The 18,308-nt window shown below is 46.5% G+C and overlaps 1 protein-coding gene across 2 annotated transcripts in view; it reads left to right on the top strand.

Moving 5' to 3' along the window:
* IGF1R (insulin like growth factor 1 receptor) overlaps positions 1-18,308 on the top strand; it is a 132,347-nt gene that overhangs the window by 89,399 nt on the left and 24,640 nt on the right. For both annotated transcript variants that reach the window (XM_026040514.1, XM_026040517.1), the window contains exons 3-8: positions 8,271-8,583; positions 10,795-10,940; positions 11,703-11,847; positions 14,518-14,732; positions 16,596-16,722; positions 17,638-17,876. In XM_026040514.1, the coding sequence (XP_025896299.1) occupies positions 8,271-8,583; positions 10,795-10,940; positions 11,703-11,847; positions 14,518-14,732; positions 16,596-16,722; positions 17,638-17,876 (1,185 nt within the window). The remainder of the gene's footprint in view (positions 1-8,270; positions 8,584-10,794; positions 10,941-11,702; positions 11,848-14,517; positions 14,733-16,595; positions 16,723-17,637; positions 17,877-18,308) is intronic.

Here is an 18,308-nt window from a genome sequence, read left to right as displayed (position 1 = left end):
AGATGATGGGCTTTTATTCCCCCATTTGAGAATCTGACTCAGCGCCACCTGTTAATCTTGATGATTCTATTGCAATAAATAAGTAAATTCGAGTAGTGGAACTGCAAAAACTTGTGCAGGGGCTTCTGCTCGTGTCCGTGTAGAGAGGGGAGCTGCTCACGTGGGCCTGTGATGGTCACCGAGGCACCTTTAGCTCTTGCTCTTCTTGTCGGTCCCACTTTGCTGCTCTCCCCACCGCGGGCCGCTGCTTGCACCTCAACTGCTCCATGTTGTGTTGGTTGACAGGAACGTTTCTTCTTCACAGGGCCCTGTGTCTTTGAGGGTGGTATTTCAGTCTGCCCAGCTCGGCTATTAAGACAGCAGTTGCTTTGACCKAGGTCAACAAAGAGCTGTTTCTGTTATGTCTCTTTTATTCTTTTTAAAACTCTAGTTTTGCTAGGAGATAAACAGGGGATCTGTGCCTGGCTGCGAATAGTGCAAGGACAGTTTGTGTTTTGCTGCAGGGCATCTCTCCCATCTTCGCTCCCGTTGAGCACTGCCTCCATCGCGCACGCCAGCTGCAGCCTCCGCAGGCTTTAGCACCACGTTTCGCTCTTTCCGTTCCCTCTCTGCTTTGAGAGGCCAGCGAATCTGTTGGACACCACTTTAATTGCTGGGAGCCGGTCCCCAAGGCCCCTGCGAAAATCCGTCGGGGAAGGTGAAGCGCGGGGCGGCCGGGGCCGACGGCAACGCGTCGGGAGCATCGATCCGCGGAGCGGTGCCAGCGCGGCGTGTAATTGCCCAGAAATGGCCTCTAATACCCGTTCGGAGGAGGGCTGCCAAAACCACAGGGCTCGAGGCCTCTCCCKCTGAGCTCAGTCTCTACTGGAACGAAACAGCCCCCGGCTTGTTCCTCCGGGACACAGGCCTGCCTTGTTAGGAAATCGGTGAAGTTTGGGAACCCACAATACCTCACATAGCTCTGTGTACAGTAACGGCGAGTGGAAATAGGGCCATAGGCATGAGCAACCAGACGAGCTATAAATATAGACTACTCTCGCAATTCCACTTTCGTTAGTCATGGGAGGACAGTGCGAGTTTTATAAACTTATAAGGAATATACAAACAGTTCTGAATTTAAAATAACTCGGTATAATTTTTTTAGTGTGTGTGAAAAGAATATTCTTTTTTGAGCGCGTCCGTGTAAGCATCTGCTGCGCGGTGTGCGAGGGCCCGCGCATTTCTGTGTTCACGCGACTCGATGGCTTGAGATTGCAAGGGGGAGACGGGGAGCTCGGACGTGCCAAGCARCGGCCCAAACGTAGTGGGAGGTGCGTGTTTCAAGTGCAGATGTGAGAAACAGGAACCCCTGCGGTGCCGTCTCGGGCTGCGGCTGCGCCACGGAGCTGCATCTTCTTCGGACACAACGATACAGGTCACCTTGCCCGTCCTTCGTGTGAATAAATAAGGCTGTCTGGCACTCCCTAATCTGATCGCAAATCCGTGCTACCGGAAAGGATTTGTAGAGTCACAAGCAATGTCACTTTTTTTTTTTCTTCTCTTTTTAAGTCCTTCCCCTAGGAAGTTCCTCCTAAGCCCGTGCAGGTGAGGTGGCACAGGCAGACCATGATCCCCGTGGATAGACCGTGATCCCTGTGGATAGGCCATGATCCCCGCCCTCAGGCCGTGATCCCCATGGATAGGCCRTGATCCCCACACATAAGCCGCCATCCCAGCGCAAACCTCACTTGCAGCAGGGACAGCGGGTGCGTCTCTCGTGCCACGAGCGCCGCATGTTTCCTCTTCCTGGGCAACCAACRGCAAGGCTCCTTTTTCTTCCTTCAAGTTATTTTATCGACGTGTTGCAAGAACTGAAATAGTTCTGTCTGATAGCAGTGGGTATATTTAAAGATAGCAGCCTAGTGTAGCCTGGATGAGGCAACATTATGTTTCTCGTAGGGTAGAAAACACTGAGCAAAGACGTGTATTGTTCCCATCAGTGCCACTTTCTGAGTCTCCCCTCATTTCAGGGTATTTAAGGCTCCATTTGGCTTGGTAGAGGTGGGCTCTGTGCTCTGCAGAGCTGCAGCGCGCGGGCCAGAGACATCGTCCAGGCCAGCCCGTTGTGCGGGTCGTGTCRCTGACGCTGAGAACAACCTGTTTGGTTTATCATTTTGAAATTGCATTTCATTTAACATTTGAAATGGTGGCTGTCATCAGCACGGGATAGCTCAACTTGCAGTGCTGTCCTATCTAAGCAATGTGCTCCCACACTTGTAGTTCATAACTAAAAAGCAAAGAAGGAGAAAAGATGCATCCATCTCTCTCCAAGGACTTTCTGAATGCCCTGTGCTCCTGCACCTTGCTTCATATTTCTATTGCAATTCTTTTCTTTCCTCAGCTTCCTAAATATGTAGATCTTAATCCTCTTCTTCCTGAGCTGTCTCGATAGCAGGTTAATGGCTTGAAAAATTTGCTTTCTGCTATGCCTCACTCTTGTGTGCTCCTTTTCAGCTGTTTTTCAAGCTTAAATCCCTTCTTCCTGCCAAATGGGRCGGTTTCCTTTTACTGCTTGTTGTTAACCTGACTATTCCAGTTGGAGAAGACCAAAATTTTTGAAATACGGTGCCTTAATGTGCATACTACAAGCATTAATTTTCCTGGAGGATTTTCTCCGTTCCTGGGGGAAGACCCTGGGCAGTTTGTGTGCCTCTAAGGTGAAGGTTGCATTTTCCAGTTTGTGCCCAAGCAGCTAAGCCCCTTGCTGGGGTGTCTGCATGAACATAAGCACCGTCGTGGAGCAAAGCAGCAGCGAGCCCTTGGGAATCAGCCGCCTTTCCTGCACGGATTGAGCTGCCGTTACCCCCTGCACCATTTTGCCCGGCGTTATTTCGGGTCGTTTTCCGCTTGCGRCGCCGGGTGCCCCGTAGCCCGTCCCGCTCCTTTCCCTGGGGCTGGCGCTGGCCGGGCGGGCTGCAGCCCGGGCTGTTTGTTTACGCACCCGCGGCGGCTTTGCTGGCGCGGAGAGCACAAGCCGGGCCTGCTGCGGGCTCCGGCGGTGCCAGCTGCGCGCGTGCCAGGCCGGCCGCGCCGGGCGCCCGGAGCCACTCGGGAAGCGCCCGCGCCTGTCAACGAGCCCTCCTGATCCACAGCGGAGCCAGCGCGGCAGCATCCTGCTGCCCGGCCTTGCACCCAACCACCGGCAGGGCCGGGACGTTGTCGCCCCTTTGGGTGACAGACGCCTGTCGAGGTGTAGGCCGTGCCGCTGGTAGCGTTCCCTTCGCTTGGGCTGCTCAGTTGGGAGAGGATGTTAATGCTGTGAGGCTGAAGCTATAAAGTGGCAGCACTTTGGGTACGTCACACAGCAGCCTGGCTGTTTTGCTGAAGGATGGGGTTTTATCTCGTGGGCCCTTACTGTGTGYGGTGGCGTCTGAGATTCTCCAGGTGCTGCTGGGCTCCCTTCCTCCCCTTCCTTTTCGCCCAGGATAATTGCGCTTGTGTCCTGGTTCAGCTAATGTGCAGGCTTGCTCCATATTRTTGCTTTTTACTCTAAAAGTCTGAGGAAGGGGGTGTAAAAAKACATGACTTTATAAAGTGGTCAAAGATTAGCAGTGAGGAATGCAAGTTAGGGGGCAAATACCCAGAGCTACTGCAGTTGTGGAGCTTGGGGTACTTGGATGTTACCTACCCCTTCACCTAGGGACCAGCATCCAGAACCTGCTCCGAACCGGAATGCTGAGAAGCAGGAGACAACAGGAAGCTCTGCTGGAAGCTGACCAGAGGTGCTGAAACTTCAGAAGGATCCGCACAGGGGGAAGAAAACAACTCACAGGATGACTTTAGAATATGACCCTTAGGAAGGTCTGCCAGGTAAAGTGTTGGTTGGGACTCAGATGTGAACCCGGGCGCGTGCGGCTCGAGCGGAGCGAGCTGGAGTTGGCTGTAGCTCATGGGCTGTAGGCTCCACACCCTGGTCTTGCTTCTTGGTCTCAGCTTGCTTAGGCCTCTCCAAATAGCTTACAGGCAGACAGGGTTGTTGCACCGAGAGCAAKGGGGTAGTCACACTCTTTGTTGCATCGGTGCTGTGTTGAGCTGGACTCTCTGGCTGTTSATTCTGAAATCTACTCAGTTTTACACCTTAACCACCTCAAGGGAAGGAAGCTCTTCAGAACGTTAGCAATTTTCTTTTTCCTTTCAGGAACTTGAGCAAAGGTGAAACATTCAGTTTCACTATGCAGAGGAAATAAACAAATAAATAAAGAAATAAATAAATCTGTTCCTAGTACACGTTTCTATAGCAATCTGATGCTTTTGCAGAACTGTTGTAAATAAGTGGCATCTTCGGTGCTTTGGAGACGACTGCACCAATGTGACTGTAATTGCGCTGCGTTACCTGCTGCGTTTCATGTGTGTACGGCCGAATTTGCAACTTCTAATCCCAGGCAGTTAGTCCCAGCCCAGGCTGTGTGTCACAGAGTGGATTTTTTTCGGGTGTCACCCTCTGATCCCTCCATTCCTTCCGCCGTATCAGGCAGAAGTCAGGTCCYGTACATGCTGCTGGAGCCCTCAAGTCAGCTGTTTGAAAGACTCTCCCAAAGCGCAGCCTGTTAAAAGGCAATATTTTAAAAATCCTGTCATGTGGAGGAATTAACATTCCAGAAATGACCGTTTTTTCTGTCTTAGTGGATAAATGTAGACAGATAATTTTTTCGGTAGTTGGCTGGGATAAAACGCTCCTTTCCTCCCCTCCTCCCCTGCTTTCTACACAAAACTACACTTTTTTTTTTTCGGTTCCCTTGTGCTTTCTGGAGCTGTTTCATGTGAAGGATGCTCTTAAAGAAGGAGGAGAAAAAAAAATAGAAAAAGAAGGGAAGGATTGGAGATCATTTTGCAAAGGGAGAAAGAACCTTTAGGGAGAAAAATATATATATGTCCATGTTTTTTTCTCCCACACTTGGCACGGTTTCGCTGGCCCGCGTGCGCCTGGCGCGGGGCCACCCTTGGCAGCGGCGGCCTCCCTGGCTTGCCAGGAGTCTTCCTCTGCTGGCCGCGCTCRCGCTCCCGCTGACGGGCTCTTTATTCACCTGATTTTCCTTCTGTTCCAGCGTGGCCGGAGTCGGGGCGTCTCGGAGCCGCCGAGGCGGCGCTGTCCGGGCCGGCCCGCGGCGCCTGCTCCCTGCTGCCGCGTGCCCGGAAAGGGCTGCTGCGAGTACGGCATGGTAAAACGGGCAGAATTTGCTTCTGGGTGTTTTTCTTCTTTATTTATTTAAAAAATATTTGTTTTTGAAGGATTGTGATTTCCCAACTTCGTTTTATGCCCACAGTGTTGGTGCGGAGTTTCAGTTTTCAGGAGTTTACATTGAGATTGATAAGTCTTTGAGGTAGGTTCTCTTGTAATTTTTTCCGCCTCATTCATAAGATCTTTGTATTTCTTTAAAATCCCCCTTTCTGTGTGGCAGGTCTTTATTAGGTTATTAGGATAACTGAGGGAACTGGCATGAAGCAGGTGAGAAGTTTTGCTGTTTGTAACATATCTCACGCACCCAAAAAATATACCCCTCTTGTTCTGCCTTTTCAAAGGAACAGGATCCCCATATTGGCCCCAGGCTGAAACCGTCAGCGACAACAACTGCGAAATAGGATTGGGCGGAAAACGAGGTTGCTAAACCCTTTAAAAAATGTTCAGAATGGTTGTAAGAGTTCTTGTTGAAATTGTCCCGATTAAGATGCTTTGATAGCTTTGAAAACCAGTTTCACTGATGGCCTTGCTCGTGTGAACCCGCGTTTCCTTGTAGGCTTCGCTTCACGTTTCTGTGGATGAGAGTCAGCAGGTTTTCCAGGAGAAACAAGGAAGCTGATTCACATCGAGTGGCAGAGGCATTAGGATAATATAAAGACCTGTCCCAAGAATGCAATAAACTTGGTCATCTTCAACCAGATTTATTTGAACTCTTTATGCAGCAGTCTTTGTTTTTAGCAAATGTCTGTCCGGAGGAAAACGGGAACCATGTAGCGTGTCCCCAATAAATCTGGTCATGAACTTTGTTTGTGGAGGCTCGGGGGRACAGAGGGGTTTTCCTTAGCAGCACTGAGGACTGGAAATGTGGCTCCCATCCCAAATCCTAGTCCTGGCACCTCCTCAAAACAGCAGTCCATCTGCTAGCAAGACACACTGTGGGTTTTTCTTTCTTGTTAATCCCTTAATAGTTCCAAATACACATGGTATTTTTGTGTTTTAAGGGTAGAGGCAGTGGACGGTGCCTTGGTGAGCTGGCACCTGGGCACAYTTGACCTCTATTGCACTGGTGCACGTTGCCATCCAAGAAGAGTACACCTGTATGCTCACTTATTTTTAGTAGGGCTTTTTTGTGCGTGGTTGTTTTCCTCTTCAAGAAAGAAAAGAACTTCCCTAATCCCTGCATGGTGCCGTGATTGGCAGTAACCTCTTGCTCCTGCCTGTAGGGTTACCTGTGTGCAAGTAAGTGCTATCATATACTGTAATTGCTGATGATATTTATTAGATGCGGGAGGATGTAGAGGTTGTGAGGCCCCTTGGGGGAATACCCACAGGTTGCATTTATTCCTTACAATCTTCCTTCTATAAGGAGAACACACCTGGGTATCCAGGTCCCTGCTTAAACTTGCAAGGTTTGCAGTTAGAGCTCCAAAAACAAGACAGRAATGAATAAAGTTGAGATCAGGACAGAACCACAGGGATGTTAAAAGGAAGCTGCTCCGATGTCTGCGTTCCAAGTCCTTTGCAGCTTGGAGACTATTCTAAAGCTGGCAAAAAATGTCATCTTAGGGCCAGGACTTGTCACAGGATGTATAGATTCTGGTCAGTATGTGCAGAGCTGTGAACCTTTCTTTTCCCTTGCCACGATCATTATATGATGTCAGTGTCATGCTTGTGCTCCTCTGTCCTCATTTTGGTGCTGTTGTCAAAAATATTGTGGAAACTCCTGGGAAAGCCTGGGCCTTCATTGTGGGAGGAGAAGGACGATGAGCTCCTCAGATGCCTCATCCCATGTTAAAACACTGCTGGAATTTCCAGCTGAAATTTTGCAGTTGCTTTGTGCTATATACAAAGCAACTGAAGAATAAGCAGAACTTTACACTAATTGCTTGAAAGGTCCTCCAAAATAACAGCTTCTCAGTGCACCCGCTCTCCCTACAGGCTGGACCCTCCTGCGTCCCGGGAGCCGCTTCCCTGCTGGCCAGGAGCTCCGTACTCCGTGGAAGCCTCGTGGTGCTTTGCTTGGCTCTCGCTCGTCCTCCCGAAACCCTGCTCTGCGCTGTTATTGTTGGGGCTGTTTTTGAGCTGACTTAGAAAGTGGAAAACAGGCCCTTAATGCAAACCAGATTTCCTATCTGTGTTTGTTTACAGAGCCCCTGGCACACAGCTCGCCCGGCCAAAAGGCCGGAGAGCGTCGTAAGGAAAATGTCGCCGCTGCAAAAAAGCTTTTGATGTCTTGATAGGAAAACTATCCAGCGTCGATCCTGCTTTGGGCCCATTTCCTCCAAACCAGAGTGTTTCCATGCAAAATGARTGGCTGAAGAATTTGCCCCTCTTCTCCCCTCCTTAAACTTATTTTGGTTTTCCTTTGAACCTGGAATTGGGGGCTAAGGCAGGACTCGGTCGTGCTCCTCAGCAGGACATTGCAGCTCCCTGGTTGCACAGGGTCTGGTGGGATGCGTTGCCATCTGCACGTTATTAAAGTGCTTTTTGCTCGCCCGAGTGACAGTGGGGTGCAGCGCGGGGGTCAGCCCAGCCACCGAGCTGTGGTCGAGCGGTGCTGCTTGCACAAGTGTAATGAAGCTGTTTAAAGGAAGCTTGTTTTGGTGCCAGGGAAGGACTGATTTGAGCTACAAATGGGAGGGCTGAGTAATACTTAAGTATTTAAGAAATACTTAAAAAGACAGTGTCAGGACTGGAAAAAAAAAAAAAAAGAAAAAAGAAAAAGAAAAAAAGCACATTATACTAGGGCTGGTACTTCTAGGACTTGGTTGTTGCTGTTATCCTATGTGGTTATGTTTTCAACTGTCATCTCTGCTATTTTGTTGCCTCATGCTTTACATTTGATCTGAGAAAAGGTACTTTTTGGTGACTAAAACGGAGAAAAACAACGAAATGGATGCATTGTAGGGGAGTTGTTTCTGTTCCAGGGCCTGGGAAGTGGAAGCACAGGCGCCTACGGATGYTTTTTCCCATTTTCCGCGACTCCCGTTAAGCGTTTGCCGGTTTTTCAGCGAGCAGCAGTGCTGACGGTGCCTCGCTCTGTGTGTTGCAGTGTGCCCCAGCTCGTGCGGCAAGCGCGCCTGCACGGAGCACAACGAGTGCTGCCACCCCGAGTGCCTGGGGAGCTGCACGGCGCCCGACAACAACACCGCCTGCGTCGCCTGCCGCAACTACTACTACGAGGGCGTCTGCCTGCCCACCTGCCCGCCCAACACCTACAAGTTCGAGGGCTGGCGCTGCGTCACCAAGGAGTTCTGCTCCAAAGTCCCCGCCACCGAGATCAGCGAGTACGAGCGCTTCGTGATTCACAACGAYGAGTGCATGGCAGAGTGTCCCTCCGGCTTCATTCGCAACGGGAGCCAAAGGTAACGCAGCTGCTTGGAAGCCCAGGTGTCTGATTGTGTTYTGGGGTTTTTTACCCCAGTTCTGTGGAAGGCTTTTGGTGCAAGGGGTGTTAGGAAGAAGCAGGAACACACATTTGGGAATGTGCGTGGCTTCCCAGTAGAGCTTTGCTGAGGGTCTGCTCCTCCTAGTGCTGCACGTTGCCAATTCCCACTGGATTTCACCAGGAGTGGAGAAAGGGTAGGGCAACGGAGAACCGTCTAAGTGAACACTAACGATGTGCACGTGGAAGCCCAAACACTAACAGTGTGCACATGGAAGTCAAGGAAGGTGAGGTTGGAGGTTGGCAGGTGTCAGCCAGCTGCAGAAAGAAGATCTTGCTCTGACGTTACCTCATACAGAGCAAACCGTAGGGATTGTCTTGATTCACATGTTAATTGTTTTATGCACACTTGGATTTTGTATTTTAAATGGCATGTATTCCATTGTGTATTTAGTTTTATTCCCTTTTCCTCTCTCTTTTTTTCTTTTTTCATTGTTTCCAGAAGTAACAATGGTATTTTAGAAGGGAGCAGTCATGAAGATGGTTACAAAAATAATGCAGTTGGCGATAATTTTATTTGGAATATTTTACTGCAAGAATGTCACTCACCTGCTCTTGTGTTTAATAATTGGAGTAATGTGGACTTTTAGAGACTTTCTTGTTTTGCCAGTGGTTAAGCAAACAGCCTCAGTTGCCCACCCTTGGAAATCCTGCCCCTTTCTGTGTATGGGACTGCCAGTGTGCAAAAATCGCTAGGGCTTCAACTATACTTAAAAAAAAGAAAAAAAAAAACAAACAAAACAAAAAAAAACCCCACCAACCAACCAACCAGCCAAAGTCTTTCCTAGGCTGTGTAAGGTGTCTGTATTTGGACAGATAGCTGAGGAGCCTGGGGACCTTCACCCATTGTTTTGAGCGTGTGTGTTAATAATTCAAATGCTGAGACACYCCCCAGGTTGCCTGTGGGTTGCAGGCAGTTGGCACTGCCTTTCCTTGAACCCGAGGAACTTCCCTGCTCATCTCCCTGCCCTCTGTGGCCACGTTCCCTGCTGCAGCTCCGTGTTGCAGCGAAGGTCGAACGGAGCCGAAACTCGAGGCCAGGACATGTTTTGCTCCCAGATGTGGTGGTGAGACCCGGGCCCAAGCGGGAGGCATTTCCAGCATTCCTTGTGCATCTGCTCCAGTGCCTCCCGCGTGTGCCTGCTGCTTTTAGTGGTTTGTGGCAGGCTTATAGGGCAGCATTTTTACTACTTATTTAAGCCTCAGAGTCAAGTGGGTTCCTTTATTTTTTGAAAGTAACAAAATAATTCCCRTTCATCAGTGTTGCCACTGAGAGGCTTTGGAATTAGGTTTTGTTTTGTTTTGTTTTTCCTTTTGCATTTTTTCCCTCCAAAGCAATGACACAGAGTGAGCAAGAATGAAATGCAAAAGGTGGTGGAGGAACACACTGAAAGATAAAGTTGACCTTGAATGAGGAAAGCCATTTGTTTATGAGAAGRARTGATCCTCTGATTACTCTGTCCATTAATGAAGTGCTTAATTTTGACGTTAGTATGAGGCAATGTGATATAAAGCCTGTAAGAAGCTGTTATAGCCAAAGATCAAGCTGGCCTGGATTCCTGTTGCTTGAGTTTGGCGAGGTTTAAAAACAAAACAAAAAGCTTATGAGAAGAGTATGACAATGTTTATGAAAAGAGTATGAAAGAAATGCTAAGAGAAGAGTAAATGTTTATAAAAAGACCAAATGGGCCTGTCCTTCACTGCTTCCTCCCAACCCCTCGCACTCAGATAGGACCTCAGTGTTGTATAGGCACTCGTGGACATGGTCTCTCTGAGTCTGTGTAATCTCTTCTGAACCTCTTTAGTTTTCTGGTCTCTCCCAGATCCTGCTGCAGTGAGTTGCACAAGTTGATTTTCCTTTGTGCACAGACGCATCCTTCCTTTAAGCTTGCTTATTTAATGTCTCTTACAAGAAATAGTGGCCAGCTCTGCTTGTTCCTTCCACATGACTCATGATGCTGATACTGCATGAAACTGCAGGCTGCTGCAGAATGTGGTGATCTTCGCTCTAGCTCGAAGGCTTTTCTCTAAACCTGAGGTGGAAATTTATTTCGAAATGAGTTCACAACAGTCTCTGTGTTCAGAGCTGTATGTCTCGGCTTATTTTTATTCTGCTTCTCTTCCCTACCAGTATGTTCTGCAGTCCTTGCGAGGGGCCTTGTCCCAAAATTTGCGAGGACGGAAAGACGAAGACCATCGATTCCGTCACATCAGCCCAAATGTTGCAGGGATGCACAATCCTCAAGGGGAACCTGCTAATCAACATCCGCCGCGGGAGTAAGTGACTGCACTTTCCTAAGAACCTCTGATAATGCTCCTATTAGTGTTTCTCCTTTTTTCTGTAAACATAGTGATAAGAACGTTAAAAACTCACTGAACTGTTTGTTTTCTAATTCTATAGCATTGCTCCAACCATGATAAGGATTTGGCCTGTTGAGCTTGGCCCATTGGAGCACGACTCCAATTTGCCTGTTGAATAAGTAGTGAAGGACCAAGTGTGAGACAGTGAAGGCTGATATTTTCACTAGCTTTTTGTTAGGGCTGAGCACCAGGACTGGGTTGTATTTATCAGAGCAGTGATTCACCAGCGTGTTGACAGTTGATGAGTTCTTAAAGCATCAAAACCAAGATCACTCTGAGTTTTTATTTGTTTTTATAAGTGTGGTTATTGATTAACTAAAAGGAGCTAAAGAGCCCCTGCCTCCCACCAGCTAATTTTGTGTGGGAACGAACTGCTGGTGTTGGGGCTCTAGATTTGGTGCTGGCTTCAGAACACACACAGCAGGCGTGAGAAAAGAAGACACGTCAATGGGAAAAACTAAGAAAAATGTTCCACTATTGCTATGTTGTTTTAGTTTGCCCTTCACCTGTCTGCCCACACAAGCAACTGTCACTGTAAGATGAAAATCAACATCTCTCATTATCAGAAGCAACAGATAAAAACACTTTCTTTTAGTGAACTGACATTGTATTAAGCAGAATACTGGGTAAAGCTTTGACTTCTGCAAGAAAAAGAAAACTGACTTCTTTTTAATGTAGGTAACATCGCCTCTGAACTGGAGAATTTTATGGGTTTGATTGAGACAGTAACGGGGTACGTGAAGATTCGACATTCCCATGCCTTAGTCTCCCTCTCCTTCTTGAAGAACCTGCGGTATATTCTGGGAGAGGAGCAAGTGGATGGGTAAGTGTCTGTGCATTTGTAAGTGCAATTCCACTGTAGTGGAAAGCCACAGAGAATAAGCCCCCTAATGAACATTTGTGTACCATATATAGAATTTCCTCTTCTACTAATATGCAGCATTTCTCTCCTAATGAGCACCATTGCACAGTCATTACTCAACATATTTAATTGAATGTATTAAAAATATATTTATGGTAACTTAGCTGCTTTTCATTTGGAAGGGTATTTTTCTAGAGATTTTTTTACACTGAAAAAACTGTGTTTTCTTCCCGTTTTTGCTATGTTTCAATTGGAAACAAGCGTTTTCAGAAGTCTTTGGGTTTTGTTGCCAATTGTTACTGTTGGCTTTTAGCAGAGTTCAATGAAAAATATCAACTCAAAGGAAATTTCAACTTCATGAACTTGGGAGTGCTATTGGAATTGGTCCAAGTAGCATGAAATTGTTTGCAAGTTAGTTCTTTGTAGTTCCTTAAAATGCTAACATGAAGCTCTATTGAGCAGAGAAGAACTTGATCAGAAGAAGTAGCATTGGTTTCCCCTGCAATGTTTGCTGTGGGTTACGTTACGTTGCTTCCGTAATGTATAGAATTACATAATGTGTGATGCTTCTTTGTACTTGGCTCTATGTAGTTCCTGTTTTCTTGTGATGGGACTCGATAGCTGAGACGCAAATCTAACCTCTGCAGAACTTGCACTGCTGAGGTGGGCATGTTCCTTCAGGAAAATACTTTGCTTCCTTTCTCCTCCTGAGTAAAGCAGATGCTCAAGTTGAAACCGCAGTTGTCTGGAAGAAATAAGTCTCTTCCAGCAGTGAGAGAACTGTTAAACAAAGAATTCGGGGAAATGGTTTAAGAAAAGGTGGCAAGAAGGTCATGGGAAAGGTTCCTTGTCTCTGATTTGTCTGCCCGGACAGGATAAAGTTACGRCAGGAGGGACTCCTCGCAACCTCCYTCTTTCTCTCGGGCTAGTCTTTGGTCAGCCTTAAATTCTTAAAATTCCACCGTGTGACCGAGCGAGCGAAAGGGCAGCCCTTCATCCCGCGCCCGGAAGGCAGACTCTCCACCCAAGGAGGACATTGGCTCTATGGAAAAGTTCTTTTCCAGTTGCAAATCCCAGAGACTTGTTGCTTTGTGGGGCGCGAGGCTCCTTCCCGCTGACSGCGCTGTGCCCGGCTCTGCCCTGACCCGCAGCCATGTCCCCTTCTCGCTCGCTCTTTGAGTTCAGCCTTGGGCTTTAAGTAGTGATTATGTCTGTGGAATCCTGCCRTATGTCAGCAAACGTAACTGATACGGAAGGAAAGGGCTGGTTTTGTTAAATCTGATTCCCAAATAGAGAAGGAAATGGTGAAGCTTTCGAGAGGAAAACAGGGAATTAGGGAAGAAAGGTAGGTCTSTGCTGACGAACTGGTCATGCTAAAATTCAGCCATACTAGGAAATTACTACAGTTACTTACTAGGGCTTGGAGCAGCCTTYGCCCCTGCTAAATTTGCCCCATTCTGTGTTTGCTTGCAGATTTTCTAGTACAGCTTAGACCACAATTTTAGATTGTTAGACCACAGTCTACATATTGTTTCCTAAAATACTTAGATAAAAGTATGCACCTGTCAAGGAAAAACTCGGCAGTTAGCTTGATAGAGATTTTAACAACTGGGGACATGGTCTTAACTTAGGAAGTGTCAGGGCATTTGAACAGCAGTTGTTTATGCTAGAGTTGCCTTGCGGGGTGAGAGGTTCAGGTAAGACCCTTTGTATAGTTGCTCGTTACACGTCTGCCCCCATCCCACCATTCCTTTTTATATTTTTATTGACTAGGACTAACCAAAGTAACATGGATTTTCCTCTCTCCTGTCTTCTGTTGGTTTATATCCCRGCTTCGTGGCCTAGTGGTGACTTGTGTCTTTCTCCTCATGGTAAAGCTGAGAAATGAAACGCTTTCTGTATGTCCTGTACGTTCTTGGCACCCCAGTTTGATCAAACTCTTGCTGCCATGAACCTGTGCTGGGCACTGTGCAGTTGGGAGYGCAGGGACGTTGTGGGGACGCTCTCCTGTAGGTGTGCAGGGGCTGTGCAGGTCRCCTAGGGACTTAGTACAGCACAGCCTGGACCAGATGGACCCCCTGCCTCTGTTCAGAGGTTTAGTCCGATCTCAGGACTGATGCAGAGCCTCTGCTCTCCTCTCTGCTACCCCATTTCTCACTAGGCTTAACATCTTGAATTTCTTCTTAATCTACAGGATTTACACACAATTTTGCATTTGATACCTATGGCAGTAAAGGATGTTCCTGCTGTTCCACTTGGTGTAGGTTAGAAAAGCACGTGCTGCTGCTCTCTGCGTTATTTGTGCTGCACTTGGGTGTATCCTGTGCTGTGCAACACTGCAGGGTGGCAGCTCACTCRGGTTTTGATGTATAGACACAACTGTATTGGCTCAGTGCGGGAGATCTTTACTGAGCCAAGAGGTAAACAGAGGCCCAGGGGCAAGGAAACCTCCCTGTGCAAACGCTTCCAGCTGCCTTTGTAAACATAAGTGAGGCAGCTGTGCTCACTATCCTGYGATAGGAGGAAATCCAGTGTTTTTGAGTTTGCTTCTGTTAAGATGTTCTTCTCGGTGGGAATTGGTTATGAATTAAAATTAATATTTTTCCCTTCAAAAAATACAATTCCTTCTAGGAATTATTCTTTCTACGTGCTTGACAACCATAATCTCCAGCAGCTGTGGGACTGGAACCATCATAACCTGACGATCAAGGAGGGTAAAATGTACTTTGCCTTCAATCCTAAATTGTGTGTTTCTGAGATTTACCGTATGGAGGAAGTTTCAGGAACCAAGGGACGACAGAGCAAAGGAGATATAAATCCAAGGAACAACGGGGAGAGAGCTTCTTGTAAGTCAAACAGTCTTTGGGCAAACTGCTTTTGAGTGCGAGACAACTGTGTCACCAAAGGGAGGGAAAAACAACAACCAAACAAAAAAAAAACACAAAAAGACCCCACAAAACCCACAAAACATATTGCTGGATAGCTGGATATCACAACATTTAGAGACTAGAGATTAAAGTAGGCTTAGTTGATTTGTTCTCRAAATGTAGCTGAAAGCATTTGTGCCGAAAATTTTGTGGTTACAGAGTGGCTATCTCATCTGAAAAACAAAGAAACAAAGAAACTTTTGATGAGGGAAGCACAATGGTTTCCTAATACCATTTTTTGTGACAGCAGCATCTTGTAATAATAGGGATGTACTTTAAAACAGCCTTTTTGGAAAGGCTCATATCAGTTCTCTCATTATTATTTTACTTACTGTTTGGTCAACCTGGCAAGGGAGAAATAAAATCTAGGTTTTGGCATGTCCAGTGCAGAGTTGTTTCTCTTGCAAATTTCCTAGCAAAATTACAACATTAAAGATACTTTCACAAATATTTACTTTTTCTTGGTATCAAGGAGGCTGCTGGACAGCAATTTCTTAGACACCAGGAGATGCTGGTTCTTTCTGCTGTGTTCAGGGTTCTTCCTAACTGCAGGTGAACAGTGTCTCATTACTAGTTATAAACACCTTTGCCATAAGCCCAAATTTCTGTATTTTATTTGCTTTTGACTCGAGAGCAGTATTTTCCATTCTACCATATTTCTAAGCTTCAATGTCCTTGYATTCAATTTTGGGTTCTGCAGTGGTCAGTTACTGGAAAATTTTCTGTTGACCTTGATGATTTTCATATCAGGTCTCCGGGTGTACCATATACATTTAAGAGCAATCTCTCATCTCACAATTAAGAAGAGAAACCCCTTACAGCTGATCATGCTTCCTCCTTTGCTCTATTTGTGGTGTTCTTGGAGCTGTGTAAATTAAAATGTATCTTGTGTATCAGTGGAGTCCCCTTGTACTGGATGGTGTTTACAAAACTGGGACACGTACTCTGCTGAATGTCTCTTTAGGCACGATGCGTAAATGCAGATGGCATAGATCCTTGTTGTAACCACACTCCATTCTTTGCACATTCAATAGAGCAAAGACTTGCAGTCCTGGAGGAGTTACAGACACACAGCCAGTCCTTACTACCACCGAGGCTAGTGCCAGCCACGGCCTGTTTTGTAAAACGGTTACAGAAAGCTTTCTGACTCCGAGAAGGGGAAAAGAATCAACAAAAGCTAAACTGCCTTTGAAAAGATAGCACCAATAGTGCCAGTGTACATGAGGGTGAAAACCCCTTTATTTGCAGAGACTTTTGTGGAACATTGGGAACTAGCTCGCAGTTGACACTTAGAGCACAATTTCTTCATCCAAGAATTAAGTTTTTAAAATGCTATTTTGTTCTAGACTGGAAGGCTCAGTGAGCTGGTAGTGGGAAGCCATTCATTTCAAAGCAGCCGGCTTCCATCCAGCTCTGTTCAGAGGAGYAGTTGGAAGCTGCTGCCATCAAATGGCTGTGCTGCTTAGGAGCTGAGTTTAGGAGYTCTTCGTGCAGCCTCTAATGAACAGGAACATAAACTGTTCTCTCAGTTCCCCTGAAAAGCAAATTGTGGTTGCCAAAAGTKGCCCTAAAAAGTGGGAACACAGAGGCTGTCCTAGCTGTGCTTTGGAGCCGGGTGACAAATTTAGTGCTACTAAACCACTCCTGCAGATGAGCAGGACTTGTGTTCCTGCCTTGGGGAGAGGCTGAAGTAGYTTTGATGAGTTTTCTAATGATGCATTAAAGAATATCTGCTTTAAAAATAATGCTAACTCTGCTGTGTGCCTGCCTTCTGTGTTGCAGGTGAAAGCCACATTCTGCATTTTGTTTCCAACACTACGCTGAAGAATCGGATTAAACTAACATGGGAGCGGTATCGCCCTCCGGATTACAGAGATCTCATTAGCTTCACTGTTTACTACAAAGAAGCGTGAGTAGATGCCTTCAGAGGCTAATGGGGACAGGCACGGGATGCTAGACAATGTTTAGGGTTTCTATGCTGACTTCTGGCTCACTGTCTGAAGAGAGTGAGCCAGCAAAGTCTTTCAGGTAATTCCTACTGTAGGCAGTTGGATGTTTCATCCTTGAGTCCCTCTTTTGTTCAAATTCTCTTTTGGCTCGAGCAAAAGTCCCATTTAAAACAAGGATTGGTTTGACTGAAACCTGCAAATGGATTCTAAATCCTTGGGATAGTTTCCGATTTTAGAAAAYGTATGGCTTGACATTTAGAAGACGTATGGCAGACTAATAACTCTGGTTATTAGTTTGGAGCTCTCTATAAGCTGTGACTTTAAGTCTGTTGAGATCTTTTACTTTTATAGTCATAATAGTGACTAGCGAGCTCTTGGTGGAGCTTCCTTTGTCGCTTTCACAACTAGTCTACTCAGAGATTGGCTTATTATCCACACGTTTGCATTGTGTGGAAATACAAGGAGAAAAAAGTTTGTTGGTTTCTGAAGGCCTGGGAAAGGCTGGTCATGGAAGCTGAGCTCTTTACAATAACAGTTCATCTACTATCGGTCACTATCTTGAGTGGYCTTTCCTAAACTGCTGCACAGCTGAAGTCTAACTACATCTGAGGCATTTCACTGTCTGCTTTTGAAAGCACCAGGCAAACCCAGGGTTAGCGTTTACTTTGAGAACCCCATGTTATTGCTAGGGATTAAAAGTAAGACCAGCAGCTAAAGCCGAACTCTGAGTTTTGTAGTGCTTGGAAATAAAATACAAATCTWGAATTCTCTGTTTTGTTCTGCTGTGAAAATCAAGTGAACTTCATTTGTTTTTGGAGCAAGGCTGAAGTGAAATGCTGATTTCATTCTATTTTTTTTTTCTTTTAATATTTCAGCCCATTCAAGAATGTGACAGAATATGACGGGCAAGATGCATGCGGCTCCAACAGCTGGAATATGGTGGATGTTGACCTGCCACCAAACAAGGAGAACAATCCTGGGATTTTACTGCAGGGATTGAAACCTTGGACTCAGTATGCCATTTATGTCAAGGCAGTTACCCTCACAATGATGGAAAACCATCATATTCATGGAGCAAAAAGTGAAATAGTATATATACGAACCAATGCTGCAGGTGAGGGCCGGGGCTCTTGGGTAAGGGTTGATCAAGCTCTGTGTGTGCTTATTGCCTCCTGTTGTTTAAATAAACCCGTTGATTTGAAAAAAGCTTGCTTCTAATATGGAAGAAATCCACTGGGACCCACTTACCAAGTGGGAGCTCAAAATGCTTTTTAGAGTTCACAACCAAGTGCTGCTTGTTTGTATTTTTTGAATGGCATTTTGAGATCTGTGGGCACAATGGCCGTTAAGTGTTTGGYCCTTGGAAAGCAGCCACCGTCAGTGACTGCTTCTGTGCACCCTGGAGAAGCTAATGCTCGTTTCAGTTGTGTTTCCCAAAGCTGTATTTCACAGCTGGAAAGCAGAACGTCTGTAGTCGCATCCTCATTTCTCTTCAGCTTTGAAATTTTGAAGTCCTATCTGACCCTATATCACCACAATCAACTCA

This window comes from Nothoprocta perdicaria, unplaced genomic scaffold (genome assembly GCF_003342845.1).
Source record: "Nothoprocta perdicaria isolate Ctin4 unplaced genomic scaffold, notPer1 scaffold_26, whole genome shotgun sequence".
Classification (NCBI taxonomy): Eukaryota; Metazoa; Chordata; class Aves; order Tinamiformes; family Tinamidae; genus Nothoprocta; species Nothoprocta perdicaria.
The sequence above is the reverse complement of the archived record's forward strand: the minus strand, read 5'-3'. Positions and strand labels throughout refer to the sequence as shown.